This window comes from Cantharellus anzutake, assembly GCF_015039405.1.
Source record: "Cantharellus anzutake strain C23 chromosome Unknown EI90scaffold_48, whole genome shotgun sequence".
In the NCBI taxonomy this organism is placed as follows: Eukaryota; Fungi; Basidiomycota; class Agaricomycetes; order Cantharellales; family Hydnaceae; genus Cantharellus; species Cantharellus anzutake.
This window is the reverse complement of record NW_024066998.1, coordinates 146,017-162,492: the sequence shown is the minus strand read 5'-3', so window position 1 is coordinate 162,492 and position 16,476 is coordinate 146,017. Positions and strand designations below refer to the sequence as shown.

Here is a 16,476-nt window from a genome sequence, read left to right as displayed (position 1 = left end):
ATCATTATGGCTAGCGTCCAGTTTCACATGTTCACCTAACGTGGGAGCACGCACACTGAGAACCAGATGAACGACACTCCCGGGATAAAATATTGATGCTAATGGAAGAGTATCTGCAGCCATCCAACTCCAGGCAACGGTACGCGCTGTTTCACACCCCTCGTCATCCGATACTGACGAAATTGGACTCCTAATATATACTGATGTCCCCATGAGCGGCAGCATCGTACTGGGTGCCTTGCGACGGCCTTCCAGCACTGGTCGCGACATTGGGTGGGGCGGACTATCCACTAATTGGCATCACGACGCCGTCTAATACCGCGTGAATCGAAAATGGTCTTCGTCTGATAAAGAATACGCCACTCTTTTGGAGCAGTGGCTGGAGAGCAAAGCGTGCGTATTCCTCAAAGGGACTGCCAGTGGCGTGGGTGACACTCATGCGGTGGCGAACCACAGTCTTGTTGGCTTACGATGTAAATATCGCCTAGACCCTACTTCCGACCCGAAACACATCGCGGCAAAGGGAAGCCGGTTGTGATTTAATTTCCCTGTTCCCTCCAGAGATGCCAACATATGAGTCTCTTACCAGGCAATAGTCCATAACCCAGCTCTATATGATCCCACATCATCGTGGCCTGGCACAAATAGGGACGACAAAAGCTCATGTCACCATTTGAGGCCAAGGTGCCCAATCTAGGACTCGTGATGCTGCACTATAAGCACACTGGCGGTTGTATACATCCCACCAGAATAGTGTGACCGCTGGTCATCAGGGCCAGGTGACACCCGCCAAGTCTTTGGACTATCAACGAGCAATACAGAACACGCTGCACTCCCAATACGTGTAATTGGTCTAGTCTAGTGTGTGCCCCCATTTCCTCATCGTCAGCTTCCGACTGCGCCCAATGGACTAAAACGGGGTTGTGACTAAACATTGCGAACCCGCGGATTACGACTGATTAAACAGCTCCTAAGGAGCCCCGGAAACGTCTTGCTTCGCACTTCGCTCGAAGTGCTGCAAAGAAATCAGATACGAAGATATGCCCACAATAGGAAACATAACGCGGCATACCCATGCGGTGAGGATGGCTACCTTTGTCAGAAATAACAAAAGAATCGACTCAATCCCCGGAACTGAGAGAAGAAAGGAAAATCCAGTCAAGGCAAAGTGAGGAAATTGGGTCACATGTCCTCGCACGTGAATAACGCGTCAGCCTCCATTGAGGCAGAGCTCTGATGTACTGGTGGAGAAGCATGATCGGTCACTGCGACGGCGAAGATCCAAAGTCAAGAAAAGGCCCTGCCGTGGAATCCCAGGATGCAAACAGAGGGCTCTAGAGGCAATCTGATGACTAGACACTCCGATTCTGCCCTCTTGTATTGCGGCATTATTCAAGTCGGAACCGGAGTTCTGAAATGCATCAGGTACTATTAGACAGCAGAAAATCACACCCATGGCCCAGAAGCATCAGAAAGCCTACTTGCAAGGGTCTTAGTGAACTAACTTGGATACTCCATGATAGGCAGGACTCCAGCCTCTATGACTTCGAAATATTACCTGATACTCGGATGGCAACACAGGCCCGAGTTCCTAGCCGCTGCGCTCATTGAGATATCCTTGCAGAAAGAGCGGGAATTAACCAGCACATCGTGGCATGCCGCTGTCAGCTTCGGTACCTCAGAAATCCTTGTTCTGCCGTGCAGGGACCACTGACTTACTAATCTTACAGTCCAGTCCCTTCGCGTGCGCATTCGACGACTCGATGTCCCCATTGAGCCTGCCAGGCGGTACGGTACACTGGCGCTGATAACAGGTTATAGGTGCAAGGAGCGGAGCCATGGGCTAACCGGGTCCCCAATGTTCAAGATACTGCTGATCACGCGGAGAGCACAGTTGCTTCATTGACGGCTGTGGCGCTGGATGCGGAGAACGCCGAGCGAAAAGTGCAACAACAACATAGACTGCCATCTTCCTATATAAATGATGGCAGAGTGTTGGGCCGTGGGCGTCTGGGATACGGGTTGATCCATCGGATGGTGAAAAGAGGCGGAGGAACGAGGGAGATAAACTTGCCCGTCCCCCGTTATTGTTCCTTTCTCTGTAACGGGCTGCATCAATCATGTAAGTAGCTTGGCATGGTACTATGCAAAGCTTCACCGTTTATATCCCTGAGTCCGCGCTCGCTTGTGGGGTTTTGTATCAAAATATGGCTAGTACAGAGCATGGATCATACCATTGTGATCATTACCTGGAGCTCCCCTATCTTGACGAACGACGCTCGATTTAGTAGAAATCTTGCCACCGTCAGGCTAGATGTTTCAAACCCGTGCTACTAGGTTCTAGGCCATAAGATGAGACGTTTTTTTTGGAATTCCATGGGATCCTTGATCCGTCAAGGTGTTGAGCGCTCATCCGGCATAGCACGTCCGGTAGATGGATTATGGGAACCGTTAACTTCCAATGCCCAACGTGCCCCTTTACTGGCAACTGGTCCTGCAATTCACTTAGCTCGATTCAACGGTTGGTAGCGGTCATGCATGGCAGACCGCACATGAACAAGCTGCGGTAAACCCTGGCGCGGCCAGACTTCCCATTCATACTTCGCATCGCGTCAATAGTCGGTTCATGGCCGTCCGACGGCTAGCTGAGAAATTCAGATCAAAGAGGCGCACCATCACGCGCTTCCGTGCCCGACGCAACTCAAATGCTTTGCCATTGATGATGTATTGCAGGGATTACTTTGTGTCGGTACCTTTTTAACCACCCTTGCCACGAATTCTGTACTGTTGAATGCGAGGCAGGCACCAACATTCTAGGAACATCTTTGCATCAGCGCAGATCCAGATGATTCCAGAATCCGGCCGTGATTCCGATCCGCTTCCTGCAGCATGCTCTGTCTCTAAAAAACTGTATTCTCAGATGTGTGGGCTTCTCTTGGTGATCAGCATGTGTTGCATTCTCCAAGACCACGTTTGCCATGTTTGATCCGGCGGCCAAGTCCTAAAACCGTCTGAGCATATTACAACCTCATATAGGCTCTTTGGGAGTTCTGCGCTTTGGCCGGCCTGCTGCCCAGCGACCGTCAAACGCCTCTCTATTTTCGACTCGGATGTATCCGAATTTGGATTAGGCGTACTTTGAGTGGCATTTTCATTGTCACACTCAACCTCCATCTGCAAACAATAGAATGATTTTGTGTGGCCGGCTTGAGCTAATACCCCGCTCCTGGGATCCAGCGCTGAATACCCGCATCATGGATTGTATGTTAGGCCGTGGCCGACACACGCCCTGGGTGAGGCCTGATTGTGCGGTATAAAAGCTCCTCCTCCTTGCCATTCAGCAATTTGGTCCCTATTTCCCTCCCCCTCAGAGGGTTTGGCGACTAGTCATGCCGCTCACTCCCCATCATACCCAGCTTGCAATTTCGATGTCACTGCCAGAGGTGGCCCGGAAATCTTTGCACAGCCTTGCCCTCGTGTCGCGCGCCACTGCTGTCACGACGCGTCGGGACCGTTTTCGTATTCTCAAGACCCTCCGCACAAGCGATCTCTTCAGAGAGGGCACTTTTGTGCGCTCGCTACTTGTGGCTGAGGAAGAAAGCTCTCTGCACCTCGCGCGTTTAGTGCGGTAAGCTCTACCCCCAAGTTCGAGCTAAGTTTAGACAATTCAAACTCATGGCCTTGCCGATCATGTTGTTGTCAGATCGGCCACGATATTAATTGAAAGTATCCCTTTGACTCCAGATCAGACCAAACTTTTGTCCAAAGTCAATGGCTACCCTAGGGACCCCATAGTACCAGCGCCTGCATTCATTGCATCAAGCATCATATCATTGCTTCCACACCTTCAGCACGTGAAGCTAGCGTTGCGGGCTTCAGATCCTGCCTTCGATATATCCGCTGTCGCCCACGCACTTTCTCGACTGGAGCGTTTACAGTCGTTAGATGTGACCGACTGTAACAGTAATGTTAGCAGGTTAAGGTCTTTCGTTGGGCCACATCTTAATCCCGCACTATTATCCCTACGTATTCCAACATGGCTGGGCGACCATTATGGGACCGAATCCCATGATGCTCGTACAAGTCTCATCTCGAACTCACCGTGCCTTCGCGCCCTCGATGTCCGTGGCCCCATCACAGTTGGAACATTGTCGAGGATAGTCGCATCGATCCCACACCCCGAGCAGCTGCGCGAGCTTCGGATCGCCATAAAGTCAAATGTCGATCTAAGGGCCCTCACTGCCGTACTCTCCGTGTTGAGTGATTTGGAGGTTCTGCGAGTGGAGATCGTTGGAGGGATGGAGATGGGATTCGGAAGGACATACACCTACACCTATAGTTTAGGAGAGTTGAAGGTCCGTTGAATCTTTTTCCATGAACGATTCATATTCAATAAGTCTCCTGCAGGAATTGAAGCAATCATGTCCCAGCTTACCCCCTCTCGGCTCACTGATTGTCACATCGACATCTGACAAAGTATTGACGTCAATGGCCCTGCCCATTCCATCAATCAGGACAGTGAAGCCTCTTTCTTCCCATAGTTCGCACTTCCCTTGGTTTACTTCATCCTCACCAACCTCCCCTCCTGTCTTCGAATCCGCTTTAACCCCTTCACTCACTACAAAGCAGAGCAGGATGATCAGATCGATAATGACTCCAATGTTTAGCTATCGTCCGTCACTCGTATCGCCCACACCATCTGTGCCATCATTCTGAATTCGATGCAACCCCGATGGCACCTTTTGATGTTGTTCGGTCACGCATTAACGCACTCCCCTGCACCCCTCACAACCGTCTTGCCTGTTCGTTCTTCCAAAGTTCCATATGCTAGTTTCACTGGGCTTTTGATTCTCCGGCTATTCGTTATCATTGAAAACTTGTTGTTCGACCACTGCATTCTCTTCATTTTTCCCGCCCTCATGTGTACAATATCGCTCTCACTCGACAGCGCAACAATGACATTTATACTGCACATCACATTCCGTACATCCATTATCAGAGTTGCAACTATGCGACCTATCTACCTGCTGCAGGAAATTGATTCGGATCCTCGGTGAAGTTACCGATATATGCGTCCCTTGCTGTTATAATAGTTGCAGGCGGACAAATCATTCCATCCACCCAGTTTGGGCAAGACATGGCCAAACATAGTGGCGCAGCTTCCTCTGCTTGGCGATCTCGAAGATGCGAATGCCGGCCTCGCAGCTCTTCAGCCTCGCCGCAAGAAAAACCATGTGTTGACGGAGGCACCATAGCAGCCTTCGAATAGTTTGGCAACGCAAATGGAGTCGAAAAACATCGGAAAACGTAGATTAGCGTTTGACGTTATCACCAACCCCGAACAATCTCTGTTCCCATTTCTCTGAGCTATATGGATCGACGGTGGTTGGAGTTTCGCGTCAAGCAACGAACGCTATATGGAGATGGGGGGCCATCTTTGGAGGGCGCCAGAAGTTGCTCAACAGTCGGCATGCCCGGAGCGCCAGTAGCGCCGACGACAGCAATGATCGTCCCTTAGCTAGAACAACGAGGGAAGGCATGTTTGAGTACTGTAACTTCTGAGAGGCGGCGACTATTGGGAACGTCTTTATATACGTCTCATCCCCAAAATCCAACCTCATCACCCGTCGCCATCTCCTCCTCTCTCTCTCTCTCTCTCTCTCAAATCCTCACGGCTCCGGATGGGATCGACGGCGTTCGAAAGCGCTCGAGGGGAAGGATCCAACGGACATTTTTTTCAGCCGTTTGTTGCAGCTTCGACAAAAAAGATCGAAAATTGAGGGAATAAGGCGAACAAGTTCAGAAAATATCACGGCCCATATCTCCGTCACACCCCAACTGTTTGAAGTGAGACTGACGGTGTTCGAAAGCGCCCGAGTAGGCGAATCCAACGCCAACCTGTCTTGTTCCAAACGGTGGAGATCCGGTGGGAGTGCGTCGGGCCGTTCCAGCCAGCCACGAACGAAACGCTGACGTCAGCGGCGGTACTGTACTGCGAGCAAGCCGGATGGATGCCAATGATTGATGGGGTTGAGATGGACGGACGAGAACGTGACTGGATGCAAAAAGCGACACCCCCTTCCTGATCGGGGCGACTGAATGGACGGGCCGGACCCGGGCGCTAAATCCCAGGATATAAGTATGTACTATCATATTAATGTCATGAGTGCCATACCGGCACTTGGCAATGAAGGATATCCCGAGCGAAGGGAGTATATTTGAAGTCTGCAAAACCATTTATAACTACTCATTCGACATTTTTGCGTATCGCGTTAACAAGCACAAGCACAAGCTTTCCGACATTCAGAGGTACATTATTGAGCAGGATGGGCATCACTTCAATTCGCGCCAGCGTTTCAAGTTGTTGGAGTTCCCGGCTTCGGCGTTGGGCGGCGAAGATCATGTCATTTGTCATCTCGGTCAACAGGCCCTTTACCTTCACCCAGTCGCCCCGCCTCCGCAAATTTATAGATGGGACCTTCTCAATTAAACCCCTCTCATGTCCAACCACGACTCCATATCGTTGCAATCTTTCCCAGGGAACATACGAGTGGCTCTGGACGCGGCGCCACACCAAACCAAATACTCTACTGTGGAGTGGCGTGAGGAGCGCGAATCGTTCATTGTGTGGCTTCGGGATAAACTGGAGGATTCTGAGGCGTGCCGGAAACCCACGGTCCACGCTGAACTAGCCATGATTACAGCAATGTTCAAGGGCGAACTCCCGGAAGTTTTACCCTACATCGGGGTCTCTAAACTTTCCTGCATCATGTGCATCCACTATATCCAGGCCATCAATGAGATCGCTGTCAAAGGTTCTCATGGAAAGGCCTACCCTGGGTGGTCCTGGCCCAGTCTTCCTTCCCACGACAGAGAAGTTCGTAGAGCCCTTTTACAACTTACCAGACAGCAGCTCTGGAGCGATTTAAACTTGCATGTAGAATCCCGTAGAGGGTGACTCGGTTCCGAGGAATAAGCCTGGGGGTATGAAACATCAGAAAACGTAGATTAGCGTTTGACGTTGTAGTCCAAAATCACCAACCCTGAACAATCTCTGTTCCCATTTCTCTGAGCCCTATGATTAGGGTTTCGCGTCAAGTAACGAACGTTATATGGAAATGGGGTACCACCTTTGGAGGGCGCCAGGAATTGCTCAACAGCAATGATCTTGTTCTTAGCTGGAACAACGAGAGAAGGTATGGTTGAGGAGGTACTATAACTGCTGAGCGGGACGGCGAGTCTTGTCTAGTTTATATACATCTCACCTCTGTCAAGGAGATCATAGGACCGTAGAAACGCTCGTACTTGTTGGGCATTCGAGCCCCTCCAAACTGTCTGGAAGCTGGTTATACCCAACTGGCTAATTTAATGCCGTGATGATAACATTACATGCCAACCGTAGATGAACCGCGATTGGATGATGAACCCGCTACAATATTCTGAAATACCGGAAAGAACTCAGATCACACAACGGCGATCGGGAGCAGCGATATGGCACGCTAGACTCATCCGGGAGTCCCGATGTCGATGATTTTCAACTCTTCTAGGGGTGCTGTTCCTTATACCTGCTCGATCCCGGTTAGTCAAGTTCTGTCGTTTGACCTACTACGCCGCTCACCCAAGAGATATTAAGAGTAGCACCAGAGTTATAAAAAACAAACATGGGAAAGGTGGAGAGAAGGATTTATTCATATCTATTGCGAGAATATATATTTTAAGTGCAATCGAGAGCCACGCGCTGCACTCACCCTTTCTCGAAGCCCTGAGCTCCGGAGGGGTGACCCTTATATGCGACGCGAAAACCGGTTACATCGAGATAGGAGCGAGATCATGTCAGTTATCGGCGACAGCCGATCTTGAGGCCGTGGCTGGATCAATTGCTTCCGGCCAAAACTCCAGTGCTCAGGATATCTGATACATCAGGAAGTTATGACTAAGAGATCGCAGGTGAGATGGCTTCGTCTGCTCTAGGATACCAAGCTTTACTATGTACTGATTTTGGTCGGCGTTGTTATGACTCAGTTCTTCCTCTCCTCCTGCATCGAGGCCGCCCAGAAGTCCGACATGAACTTTAAAATAGGGGCGATCATAGTTAAGGGAGGGAAGATCCTGGCTTCTGGTTTCAACCACCATCGGTGAGTGGCATGGAGGTGATCCCGATATTGCTTTTGTCTCACCGATGTCGTCTGGCAACATTCTTTTTTTTGCCATTCAATGACTCGACGCAATCACTCTTAGGACTCATTATGATGGGACAGATCTATCTCATCGAAAGCCAGCCTCAATGCATGCAGAGATGCACGCTATATATGTTGGTAGCAGGCAATTCACACCCCCCTTCAGCCTTCAGCACGGTTCACAGTTGGTTCAAGGGGACGGGTCGCCTTCTGAGCCGCCTCCTCGAGCAGCGAAAGACCCCGATCGGTGTAAAGGGTCGGTGGCGAACGGCGGAGACGTCGTTTGCCACCCTTTCTCTGACGACGTCCCAGTCGTCGTCATCCCCGTCTCCTCGGATTTCGACATCCCCGAGACGTGCCTTGCGTCATAGTTTGAATGGAAACAATGGCACGTCGGTCAAGAATGTCTGCAAGGATTAACCCCCCACCACCTTCATACGATGCGCGACGTCGGAACCCCAAAATAAATGGTGCGGATTTGTACGTTGTCAGGATTACGCCTGGAGGAGGGACCGGACCATCTAAGCCATGTGCGCGCTGTATCGAGTGGTGCAGGTGGGCTGGGATCAAGCGTGTTTTCCATTGGGATGGCAAGAGCAGCATGTTCGAGGTCGCTAAGGTCAGTGATGAAAGTGGTATATATGTAACTCCTGCAGACATAAAATTGCGAAACGGGACTGTAAGTAGCCATACATTCTGTTTCTCTCTCCTCAATGATTGACGCGAACGTTCTCGTCACAGTTCCAGCGTACTTGATCCGACCTCTCATTGTGTTATCCTTAGTTGTATACACTTCCCTTCTTTTGCGCACCCTGCTTGTATTCCACATGATAGGATTGTACATATATCATGATCATTTTAGATCAGCCCACTTCTGCTGCTTCGAACATTCAACTCGCCCCAGAATGGATGAAACAGCGAAAGTCGACGAAGAAAGCCTCGTTGAGTACTTTAGGGTCCAAACCCGGCACCCCAGTTTCGGTTCCCAGTCGGAACACCTCCTACGACTGGTTCAGCCACTCTTGAGGACATCCGCACAGCATTCTTATACAATTCCGGTTCACTGACCTACTCCTCACTTGTGGCGGGCAGTGATGTTTCTCCTGGACAAACTGTTGGCAGACTGGCAGTGCGAAGCTTGACGATGACGACGATGCACCCCCCCTCATTTTGGGGCTCGAAAGAACAGGTCTGGATGGTGGCGGCGAAGGCGAGCTCAATATTGAAGTGGAAAGGTGGCCTGTTATTCGAATTGTTCGCGAACTTGTTGTTGGGTCGAGGGAAAGAACGCAAGGTAGGCGCCTTGGGTCATTCTTTTTACCGATAGTTATTTAGTGAGCCACTTAATCCATCCCATAGCCAGAACTATGGCTATAGCTCTTCTGCTCGATGCCATACTCAAACGCTCGGTTCCATACAGACGTCCTCCACAGGCCTTGCTCAAAATAGCTTCGCTGGGGGGTCTCGGTGGCCCTCGTACGGAGCGATTCAGGAGCAATTCAACCAGAGTCCGTAGCGCTCTACGTTCTCCAGGCGGTCCGTCCAGCAGCGCGTCCAGGAGGAGGATGCAAGTAGGTACGATCTCTGTACATATATCTGCGTTCCAGTAACACACTATCGTTCAACCGCAGATGTTCCTGGTCCTTTGTATCGCCCAAGGCGACCTTCGTTTAGTAATCTAGGGAGCTACGATCGAACTCCGGTCTCCAATAACCCCTCCTCTTCCCTTCGACGACCAAGCAATGAAGGGATAGGGGTGCGACAGTTGGATTAGGCGTAGGCCCTCTGAAAAACTCACAGCCCCGGAGCCCTCGGCTCTCGGAGATGCCCTGGACGCAGCTGAAGGAGACGGTTTGGCGGACGTGGACGAGGTGCGGGATGAGGTGAAAGGTCTGGATGTAAAGTTCGACATCGACGCGCCCCCCCCAAGAGAACCCCGAATTGAACAAATCACCCCCAGAAACTCACCTTCTGGAGCTATCCCAAGTGCAGCAACCTCGAACCTTGCATTCTGACTTGGACGTCTCGTCTCGCGAACACTCGCAACCGGCGATTCCGGACTTAGCACCTCCCCCTGGTGCATCAAGGAACCTCCGAGCCCAATCCTGCCAGTTAACATCATTTGAGTGTCAATCGATTTCAAACTACGCCAACCAAACTCCTCGATCTCAATCAAAGGGAGTCGTTGGTTGGTATAACGATTAAGGACGAAGACGTCAAGTGGCGCTACAAAGATCCATCTGGGCAGACGCAGGGTACCCATTCTTGTAACTGTGTCGACCCCAGTGTTAATGCCATCATCCTCAGGGCCTTTCGATTCCGAAATGATGAGTCAGTGACACAACGCCAACTACTTCTCCCCATCCAATGGTTCGACCCATTGTGGGACCCTCTTAATCCTGATATCTTCGAACCATTGGTCCAGCATCTGCGTCGTCTTCCTGTTGTGCATCAGTCTACTCTCTTCCTCAAAGGTTTTGAGCTCCAGAGAACTATGTCTCCCCTACCCCTTCTGCGGCATCAATTGTAGCAACTATGGGTAATGCTTACCAACCACCGCAAAATGGGTTGAATTTAGGCCTCAGGGAATGAACAACTTTTATTCCCCGAATCACATAACCTTAATGGGCCCGATCGGTTTATTAACAGCCGTCATGGTTCATTTGGGAATTCGAGTCCCCAGTTTCTGCAGACGCCGTCTGCTCACGGGTCCCCTGCTTTTACTGATGCTCAGACTCGAGGTTATAGTGTCATTGGCGGACGACCGCAGTCGCCGGGAACCCTGGTTCAATACCTGTGATGATACTTTGACTCCATCTCGGAATGCTAGTCTTGGCGTTTCACCTTCCTTGGGATTGTATGGAAACTCCATAGGAGGTCAACTGCCGCAATCACCTTACCCAGGGACGAGCCCTCTCGCTTCTCGCCAGACTGCTTGCTTGTTATCATCAAACCAGTCACCCCACCTCACATACCGCTCGCATACCTCGAATGTCGGTCCGCGTCTCACGCAGAGCTTGTTTACCCAGCAATCATCCAACTCATGCCACACCTACCAGTCAGTTCCACCCGTAATTGCATGGAGCCAGCCGCCTTCGGGGCATATAGTCCTTGCGCGTGAGGCTGCTCCTCGGCCTCTTTGACTGCCAGAAGACCCTCCACCGCTCCATCCTGAGGCGGCAATCTGGAGCCTCCACGATCAATATCTTGATGATTGCGGAACATTATTCAACAGGCATTCCCTCCGTGGTTCAAATTGAAGCACCTGCGCCTCCACCGTCTGGGCTTACTGCCGGTTCTGTACCGTCCTGTACCTCCCGTGATAGGCAGGACTCCAGCCTCTATGACTTCGTATACTCCCGTGATTCCAACCGTTGGGGGGACAACTATGGCGCCTTCGCATGACAGTCAGAAGCCCGGAACCGCCCGTGCGGCCCAGCCCAGTATCACCCAGCCCCCATCTCCAAACCTCCCCCTACCGAAGCCGCCCATGACCAAGTCAGCACCTACCCCTGTGGCTATGCGCTCTTAACCGGAAATATCACAGAAGGTAGCTACTCCGGAACCCGCAATATGCTGATTTGTGAACACCACTACGCGCTTCTATCGACCCTCCCCACTGTGTGCTCCAGCGCGGAGCCAGACGCAACCACACCTACATTCTTTCCCACTCCTACAAAGAAGAAAGTTATATCCGAAAATCGGATAATGGTATTAGTACCATACCTGCTGTCACATAATGTATACCCTATCAAGGCCGGCAGATCTTCCAAGTGTTCAATAAACTGAATATTCCCAGTCTTCTGGCACATTATATATCGTCTCTCATGGGGTGTTCTACTGTAACGATGAAGAAGCACAGGAAGGATGGACGTTTTTGCGTATAGAACCCCTACAATGTAAGTCTTATTCCAATTTGGGCACCAAAAGGCCCACATGCCACTCCCCTTTGCTTCCTTTTGAGTCATCACACACGGAACAGTAACCGTCCTTCACTTCATTGTTGGGTCTTCAGGAATTGCGAGGAACTCCGGAAATACTATCCAATATGGCAATTGAGGGATGGGTGCTACAGCAACCCGCGCAAGCTAGCGACACAAATATTTACGAATGCAAACCAACTCGGTTGCGACCTCTCTTCAATCCCTGCCATCTTTCTTCCTGGCCATGCTCTGAGGTCCCGCTACCGGCGGCTACCGGAGTTGGCCGGACGGATTTAGTCATGGATGACACCACCAGCAGCCTCAGCATCCGTAGCTCAGACAATCGGGGAGCCAATCATGGCAGACAGTTGACGGAACGAGATGAGGCATATATCCTTAGGCTCCAGAGTGTATGTTCTGTGAGGTAGTCTGGGTTGTGCTGATCCACATCTTGATATAGCACCTTACCAAATCATACTTGCTTGCCAATGAGCCATGGGGCAGTCCTCGGATTCTGCCTGAATACATCCAGAGCAAGTACAGCGACCCTCCTGTCATGTTTTTTGGTATTGGCCTCCAGTTAACTACCATGGACTTGCTCCCTGTTGCCGAGACTCTCAAGGCGCCTATCTCTTCCCCAGGGGATGGAGGGCTAAAACCCATGACCCTTGTTTGGGCCATTCGTCGTGCTGTTCAACACGAGCTCAAGTTACATAGCGTAAGGGCTCAAGTTGCATAGGGCGCAAATCGAAAACTGGGGAATCATATCGCCCAGCACGATCCTGAGACAGGTGATATGTATAACCGACAATAGCTTGGACAGATTGTCTCACAAGCATCCGAACGTGGATGATGGGATCCGTCTTCGCACCATCAAGTGGAAATACCTGCAGAACTCCGCAGAGGTTCTGCGTGAGCTGACCGGAAGGGAGCCAAAGTGGTACATAGGTGATTATGTTCACAATAGCGATTGGCCGTGCCGCAGTGGCTATAGCCTGCAGGGTGTAGACTGGTTGATCTCAAAGAATGGGGTTGGAGTTACGTTTGAATGCTGTTGCAGGCCTCTACGTCCATGATTGCATTTGCGCGTTCACGTTGTCACTTCTGTTCAGCTTCCCTTTCCTCATCCACTCCACTCTGCCATCATCCTCATCCTCCTCTGCGTGGAGTTGGATCATCATTCATCCTTTATAAATGAACCCAGCTAGAGAAGGTCAATATTAATAGAGTTGATCTGACCTTACATCCCTTCGAATTCCACGGTAAACCGCTCGTGAAGGAAACAATTGCCCATGAACTTGGGGGTACATTATATAGGGGTGCACAAGAACACGCACATATGCATGGATGTGCGATTGTGGACTAGCGTGGATATGTATACGCACGAACGTGCGTGACGAAGGGAACCAGGAGGGAATACGAAAGGACTACACACAAGATGATGTAATATGTCTAACCAGCTGTCTTCGTACATATGTAGCACCGCGGGGGTGGTCGTAACATTATCTGGCCAGTGAATGAACGAATGTATCTCACAATATCTGCACTCAGTGTGCAGTCACATCATAAACCCTCCCTTGGACCCGTAGTGTGCACACTGCAGAAGCCAGGGATGAACGTTGGACTCATGGCGATATGCACGTTGATACAGCTGCAATTTCGATAACCTGTCAATCCGCGCAACAAGGTTCAAGAAAATGTTCATCGATTGATTGGAGCCAATGACGAGGGATTATTACTCACCGAGCCACTAGAATGCCCATCACTCGGATCAGTGGGGTTTGGTGTTACGCCCATGCATTCCAAGGTCTAGGGAAGATATTGGTATACATATACAAAAGCACCAGATGCACTAGTCGAAACTCACCATAAACCAAGCATCTTCCGTCCCAACAATATATTCCGTGTCTGCGTCGCGTGTCCATGCCCCTCGCAAATTCAACCTGTCACACGACATTCAATCATCGGATTGAGCAACAGGCCAGGCACGGGGGGGGGGGGGCACTGTAGGATTGGCTGGACTTACGATGCCATCAAGCTGATCGAATACACTCTCGACAGCATGAAGCTGATGCCGATATACCAAAGAGTTTTTTTGCTCGCATAAAACTGCAGGAAAACGCGGTCAAAATACCAAATGGATCAGGAACGCCCTACGCATTGAGACTGGTGTTCCTTATACGTACCAGAATTAGAGTCGTGAAGTTAAGAATACTGCGGAGACGCGCCAGAAGATAGTGAGTTCAGAATACGCCCCAGGGTCAGAAGTCTAGCTTACGTGGAGAGAGCTCCCGTAGAAAATGCGTAAATACCAAGCGCCCTTAAGCCTTTATCAATCCTGTGTAGGGTTATGTTTCAAAAGTATGGCTTCGCATGAGCGAACAAGGAGAAAAGACCCCGACACTGCGACGTACCGTGCATAACCCGTTCGAGGTCCCCGAAGTGAACTAAGAATGCAATAGATGATCAGGATATCGGCCAGTCCTCCTGCACCCATCCATACGACTTCCGACCAAGTCTTGTAGTCAAAAGAAATGTACGTCTTCAACCGAGTGCTACCATTATAAGAAATTAGCTCTCTTGGACTTTCCACAGAGTAACGTTTTGAATTGAGCTTACGAATAAATCGTCGCGTCTATGAAATATAACAAATAAGGGTCAGGTTGAGGGTCACCAATCGCAGTGGACCACTGGAAACTCACAATAGGCTGCACCTGAGGGGTAAACGGAAACATTCACGTAAATTTGCTGCGAGTGTGAACCCACAGAGGGTATAGGAATAAAGGAACGTTACCAACCGGCAGACATGAGAGTCAAGACAGCCTGGCGGGCAAGGCGGGCTCAACGGTCAGCAAGATCGAAAATATTGAAACTATTACACACCGTAACCAAGGGTACGATCCATTGTTTTCTGTTCACTATTTACCCGTGGTGAGGATTGTGCAGGGGTATAGAAGTCCCTCAGCGGCTCACCAAGCCAGCATCTCCGTGCGTAGAACCTGCGCGTGCATCGCACAATTGAGTAATGCATCCAACGTGACCCTGAGCTACGGGCACCAACTACAACTCACAGTTGGACAATACAAGTGAGGGTTGCCTGAAGGGAACCATTTGGTTAAACAGGAATCACTACGGCTGAAATGATGGCGCTTACTTGTAAGAACATAGGGGGCTAACGGGGAACGAGTGTGAGCGCGCCACGAGGTTGGATCAGAGCGGTGGCCAGAGGTTGCGGCGAGTGCTACTCACGAAGGTACGCCTGTCGATGTCTGTCATGAGTAGGGAAGGTGACACGGGGAAGGATTGCGCACCAATCGACAACAATGAGATAGAAGGGATTCGCGAAATTGGTGATCTGGAAGAAATTGTGACATACACTGTGAGTAGGAGAGACGCAATTAATATTCTGTGCCACGAGGACGAACTATATAGTGATAAAGGTCAACCCAAATGAAGGCCGTGTGTGCCAACTCTAAGATGCTGGAATGAAGAGAAAAGCCCCGTGGTGAGGTGAACGATGAGCATGGTGAAGGGTGTGGAATGACACAGTGACTCATTTGACGTACAAAACGAGCCAGACCTAACGCAAAAGGGAGGCAGTTCCAGTTATCCAAACAAGAAAGCAGCGGTCATTAACCCACAGTGCCCTTGATAAGTGGGGTATCCTTGGGGAATTTGAGATGGTATGCGTAGACCTGCAAAGGCGGCGCAGATGAACAAACGTATCACTCTTATCTTTACGGAGGTAGCGAACAGCAAATACCCACCTGAACGGTCAGAATTCCCGAAAGCACGGTACTCAAAACGCAGAAAACGAATACCACACCCCATGTGTTGTCCATCAACGTCATGATAGGCGATTAACCAAGGGGCGAGAGAACACCGTACTCGTGTTATCAAGAAAAGCCTTGGGAGAGGGAACGAAAAAGGTGCATGGATGCTTTATAGTAGTGTAATGGTACGTTCGTTCCAGGTCCTGAATCATGTTTATTCATATTCATATTGCATGGAAGTCGCGAAGCAGGACACTTGCACCAATTTTGGCCTGATCTAGCGCGGAGTTTCTCACGCGAATATTGAAATCTGCTTCCGACGAAGCTTTCAATTTATTCATTTCTCATATTTCTCATATCACCACTGCTACCTGGCCCAAATATTTATGCAAGCGCGGGATCGCCTGCCGACGTAGGCAGGGGTTGCGCGTGAGCATCCGGGCCTGCGTGAATCTTACTGCGGGGATCGGTAAGCACTTGCATTGCGAACCTCCATCGGTCCGCTGACCAGCTCAACCAGGCCTGCACACTCATTCCCCCCTTTGGGATCCTGCCTGCGCTCGTTCGATTCGATGTATGTTCGATGCCCAGCAACCATACGAC

At 50.4% G+C, this 16,476-nt stretch overlaps 7 protein-coding genes across 7 annotated transcripts; 5 read left to right on the top strand and 2 right to left on the bottom strand.

The window, feature by feature from the left end:
* Nucleotides 1-3,188: 3,188 nt before the first annotated feature.
* Nucleotides 3,189-4,866, top strand: EI90DRAFT_1988454 (uncharacterized protein). Its single transcript, XM_039052406.1, has 3 exons — nt 3,189-3,628; nt 3,704-4,355; nt 4,408-4,866. The coding sequence occupies exons 1-3, from the start codon at nt 3,390-3,392 to the stop codon at nt 4,714-4,716; spliced, it is 1,200 nt and encodes a 399-aa protein (XP_038912666.1). The 5' UTR covers nt 3,189-3,389; the 3' UTR covers nt 4,717-4,866.
* Nucleotides 4,867-5,131: 265 nt separating this feature from the next.
* Nucleotides 5,132-6,071, bottom strand: EI90DRAFT_3071279 (uncharacterized protein). Its single transcript, XM_039061292.1, has 2 exons — nt 5,526-6,071; nt 5,132-5,457 (listed from the first exon to the last, which is right to left on the bottom strand). The coding sequence occupies exons 1-2, from the start codon at nt 5,619-5,621 to the stop codon at nt 5,368-5,370; spliced, it is 186 nt and encodes a 61-aa protein (XP_038912665.1). The 5' UTR covers nt 5,622-6,071; the 3' UTR covers nt 5,132-5,367.
* A 129-nt stretch (nt 6,072-6,200) lies between these two features.
* On the top strand, nt 6,201-7,007 carry EI90DRAFT_3156738 (uncharacterized protein; the record flags this gene model as incomplete). The annotated part of the gene is made up of 2 exons (XM_039066072.1): nt 6,201-6,877; nt 6,942-7,007. The coding sequence occupies exons 1-2, from the start codon at nt 6,500-6,502 to the stop codon at nt 7,005-7,007; spliced, it is 444 nt and encodes a 147-aa protein (XP_038912664.1). The 5' UTR covers nt 6,201-6,499.
* Nucleotides 7,008-8,044: 1,037 nt separating this feature from the next.
* On the top strand, nt 8,045-9,090 carry EI90DRAFT_3071277 (uncharacterized protein; the record flags this gene model as incomplete). Its single annotated transcript, XM_039061291.1, has 3 exons — nt 8,045-8,503; nt 8,580-8,856; nt 9,040-9,090. The coding sequence occupies exons 1-3, from the start codon at nt 8,145-8,147 to the stop codon at nt 9,088-9,090; spliced, it is 687 nt and encodes a 228-aa protein (XP_038912663.1). The 5' UTR covers nt 8,045-8,144.
* A 1,512-nt stretch (nt 9,091-10,602) lies between these two features.
* Nucleotides 10,603-11,535, top strand: EI90DRAFT_1988966 (uncharacterized protein). The gene has a single exon (XM_039052407.1). The coding sequence runs from the start codon at nt 10,766-10,768 to the stop codon at nt 11,318-11,320; it is 555 nt and encodes a 184-aa protein (XP_038912662.1). The 5' UTR covers nt 10,603-10,765; the 3' UTR covers nt 11,321-11,535.
* Nucleotides 11,536-12,459: 924 nt separating this feature from the next.
* On the top strand, nt 12,460-13,107 carry EI90DRAFT_2848295 (uncharacterized protein; the record flags this gene model as incomplete). The annotated part of the gene is made up of 3 exons (XM_039053732.1): nt 12,460-12,510; nt 12,561-12,808; nt 12,840-13,107. Coding segments are annotated over 3 exons (567 nt in total), but the record flags the coding sequence as incomplete, so codon positions are not given.
* A 146-nt stretch (nt 13,108-13,253) lies between these two features.
* EI90DRAFT_1987937 (uncharacterized protein) lies at nt 13,254-16,150 on the bottom strand. The gene is made up of 20 exons (XM_039052404.1): nt 15,868-16,150; nt 15,742-15,795; nt 15,667-15,680; nt 15,526-15,580; nt 15,412-15,455; nt 15,350-15,359; nt 15,255-15,272; nt 15,172-15,197; nt 15,074-15,099; nt 14,984-15,018; nt 14,899-14,923; nt 14,803-14,814; nt 14,720-14,735; nt 14,515-14,655; nt 14,379-14,438; nt 14,287-14,314; nt 14,127-14,209; nt 13,968-14,043; nt 13,844-13,909; nt 13,254-13,767 (listed from the first exon to the last, which is right to left on the bottom strand). Exons 1-20 carry the CDS (start codon nt 15,949-15,951, stop codon nt 13,726-13,728), a joined length of 915 nt encoding a protein of 304 aa, XP_038912660.1. The 5' UTR covers nt 15,952-16,150; the 3' UTR covers nt 13,254-13,725.
* Nucleotides 16,151-16,476: the final 326 nt, after the last annotated feature.

Bases quoted from the DNA above. Each gene is read 5' to 3' on its own strand.
- EI90DRAFT_1988966 (XM_039052407.1), top strand. From the start codon at position 10,766: ATGAACAACTTTTATTCCCCGAATCACATAACCTTAATGGGCCCGATC.
- EI90DRAFT_1988454 (XM_039052406.1), top strand. From the start codon at position 3,390: ATGCCGCTCACTCCCCATCATACCCAGCTTGCAATTTCGATGTCACTG. The intron at 3,629-3,703 runs GTAAGCTCTACC...TGTTGTTGTCAG, and splicing joins CACCTCGCGCGTTTAGTGCG to ATCGGCCACGATATTAATTG. The intron at 4,356-4,407 runs GTCCGTTGAATC...AGTCTCCTGCAG, and splicing joins ATAGTTTAGGAGAGTTGAAG to GAATTGAAGCAATCATGTCC.
- EI90DRAFT_3071279 (XM_039061292.1), bottom strand. From the start codon at position 5,621: ATGAGGTTGGATTTTGGGGATGAGACGTATATAAAGACGTTCCCAATA. The intron at 5,458-5,525 runs GTTCTAGCTAAG...CCGACTGTTGAG, and splicing joins CAAACATGCCTTCCCTCGTT to CAACTTCTGGCGCCCTCCAA.
- EI90DRAFT_1987937 (XM_039052404.1), bottom strand. From the start codon at position 15,951: ATGACGTTGATGGACAACACATGGGGTGTGGTATTCGTTTTCTGCGTT. The intron at 15,456-15,525 runs GTTCGTCCTCGT...AATTTCTTCCAG, and splicing joins TTGACCTTTATCACTATATA to ATCACCAATTTCGCGAATCC. The intron at 14,924-14,983 runs GTGTGTAATAGT...CTTGCCCGCCAG, and splicing joins GGATCGTACCCTTGGTTACG to GCTGTCTTGACTCTCATGTC.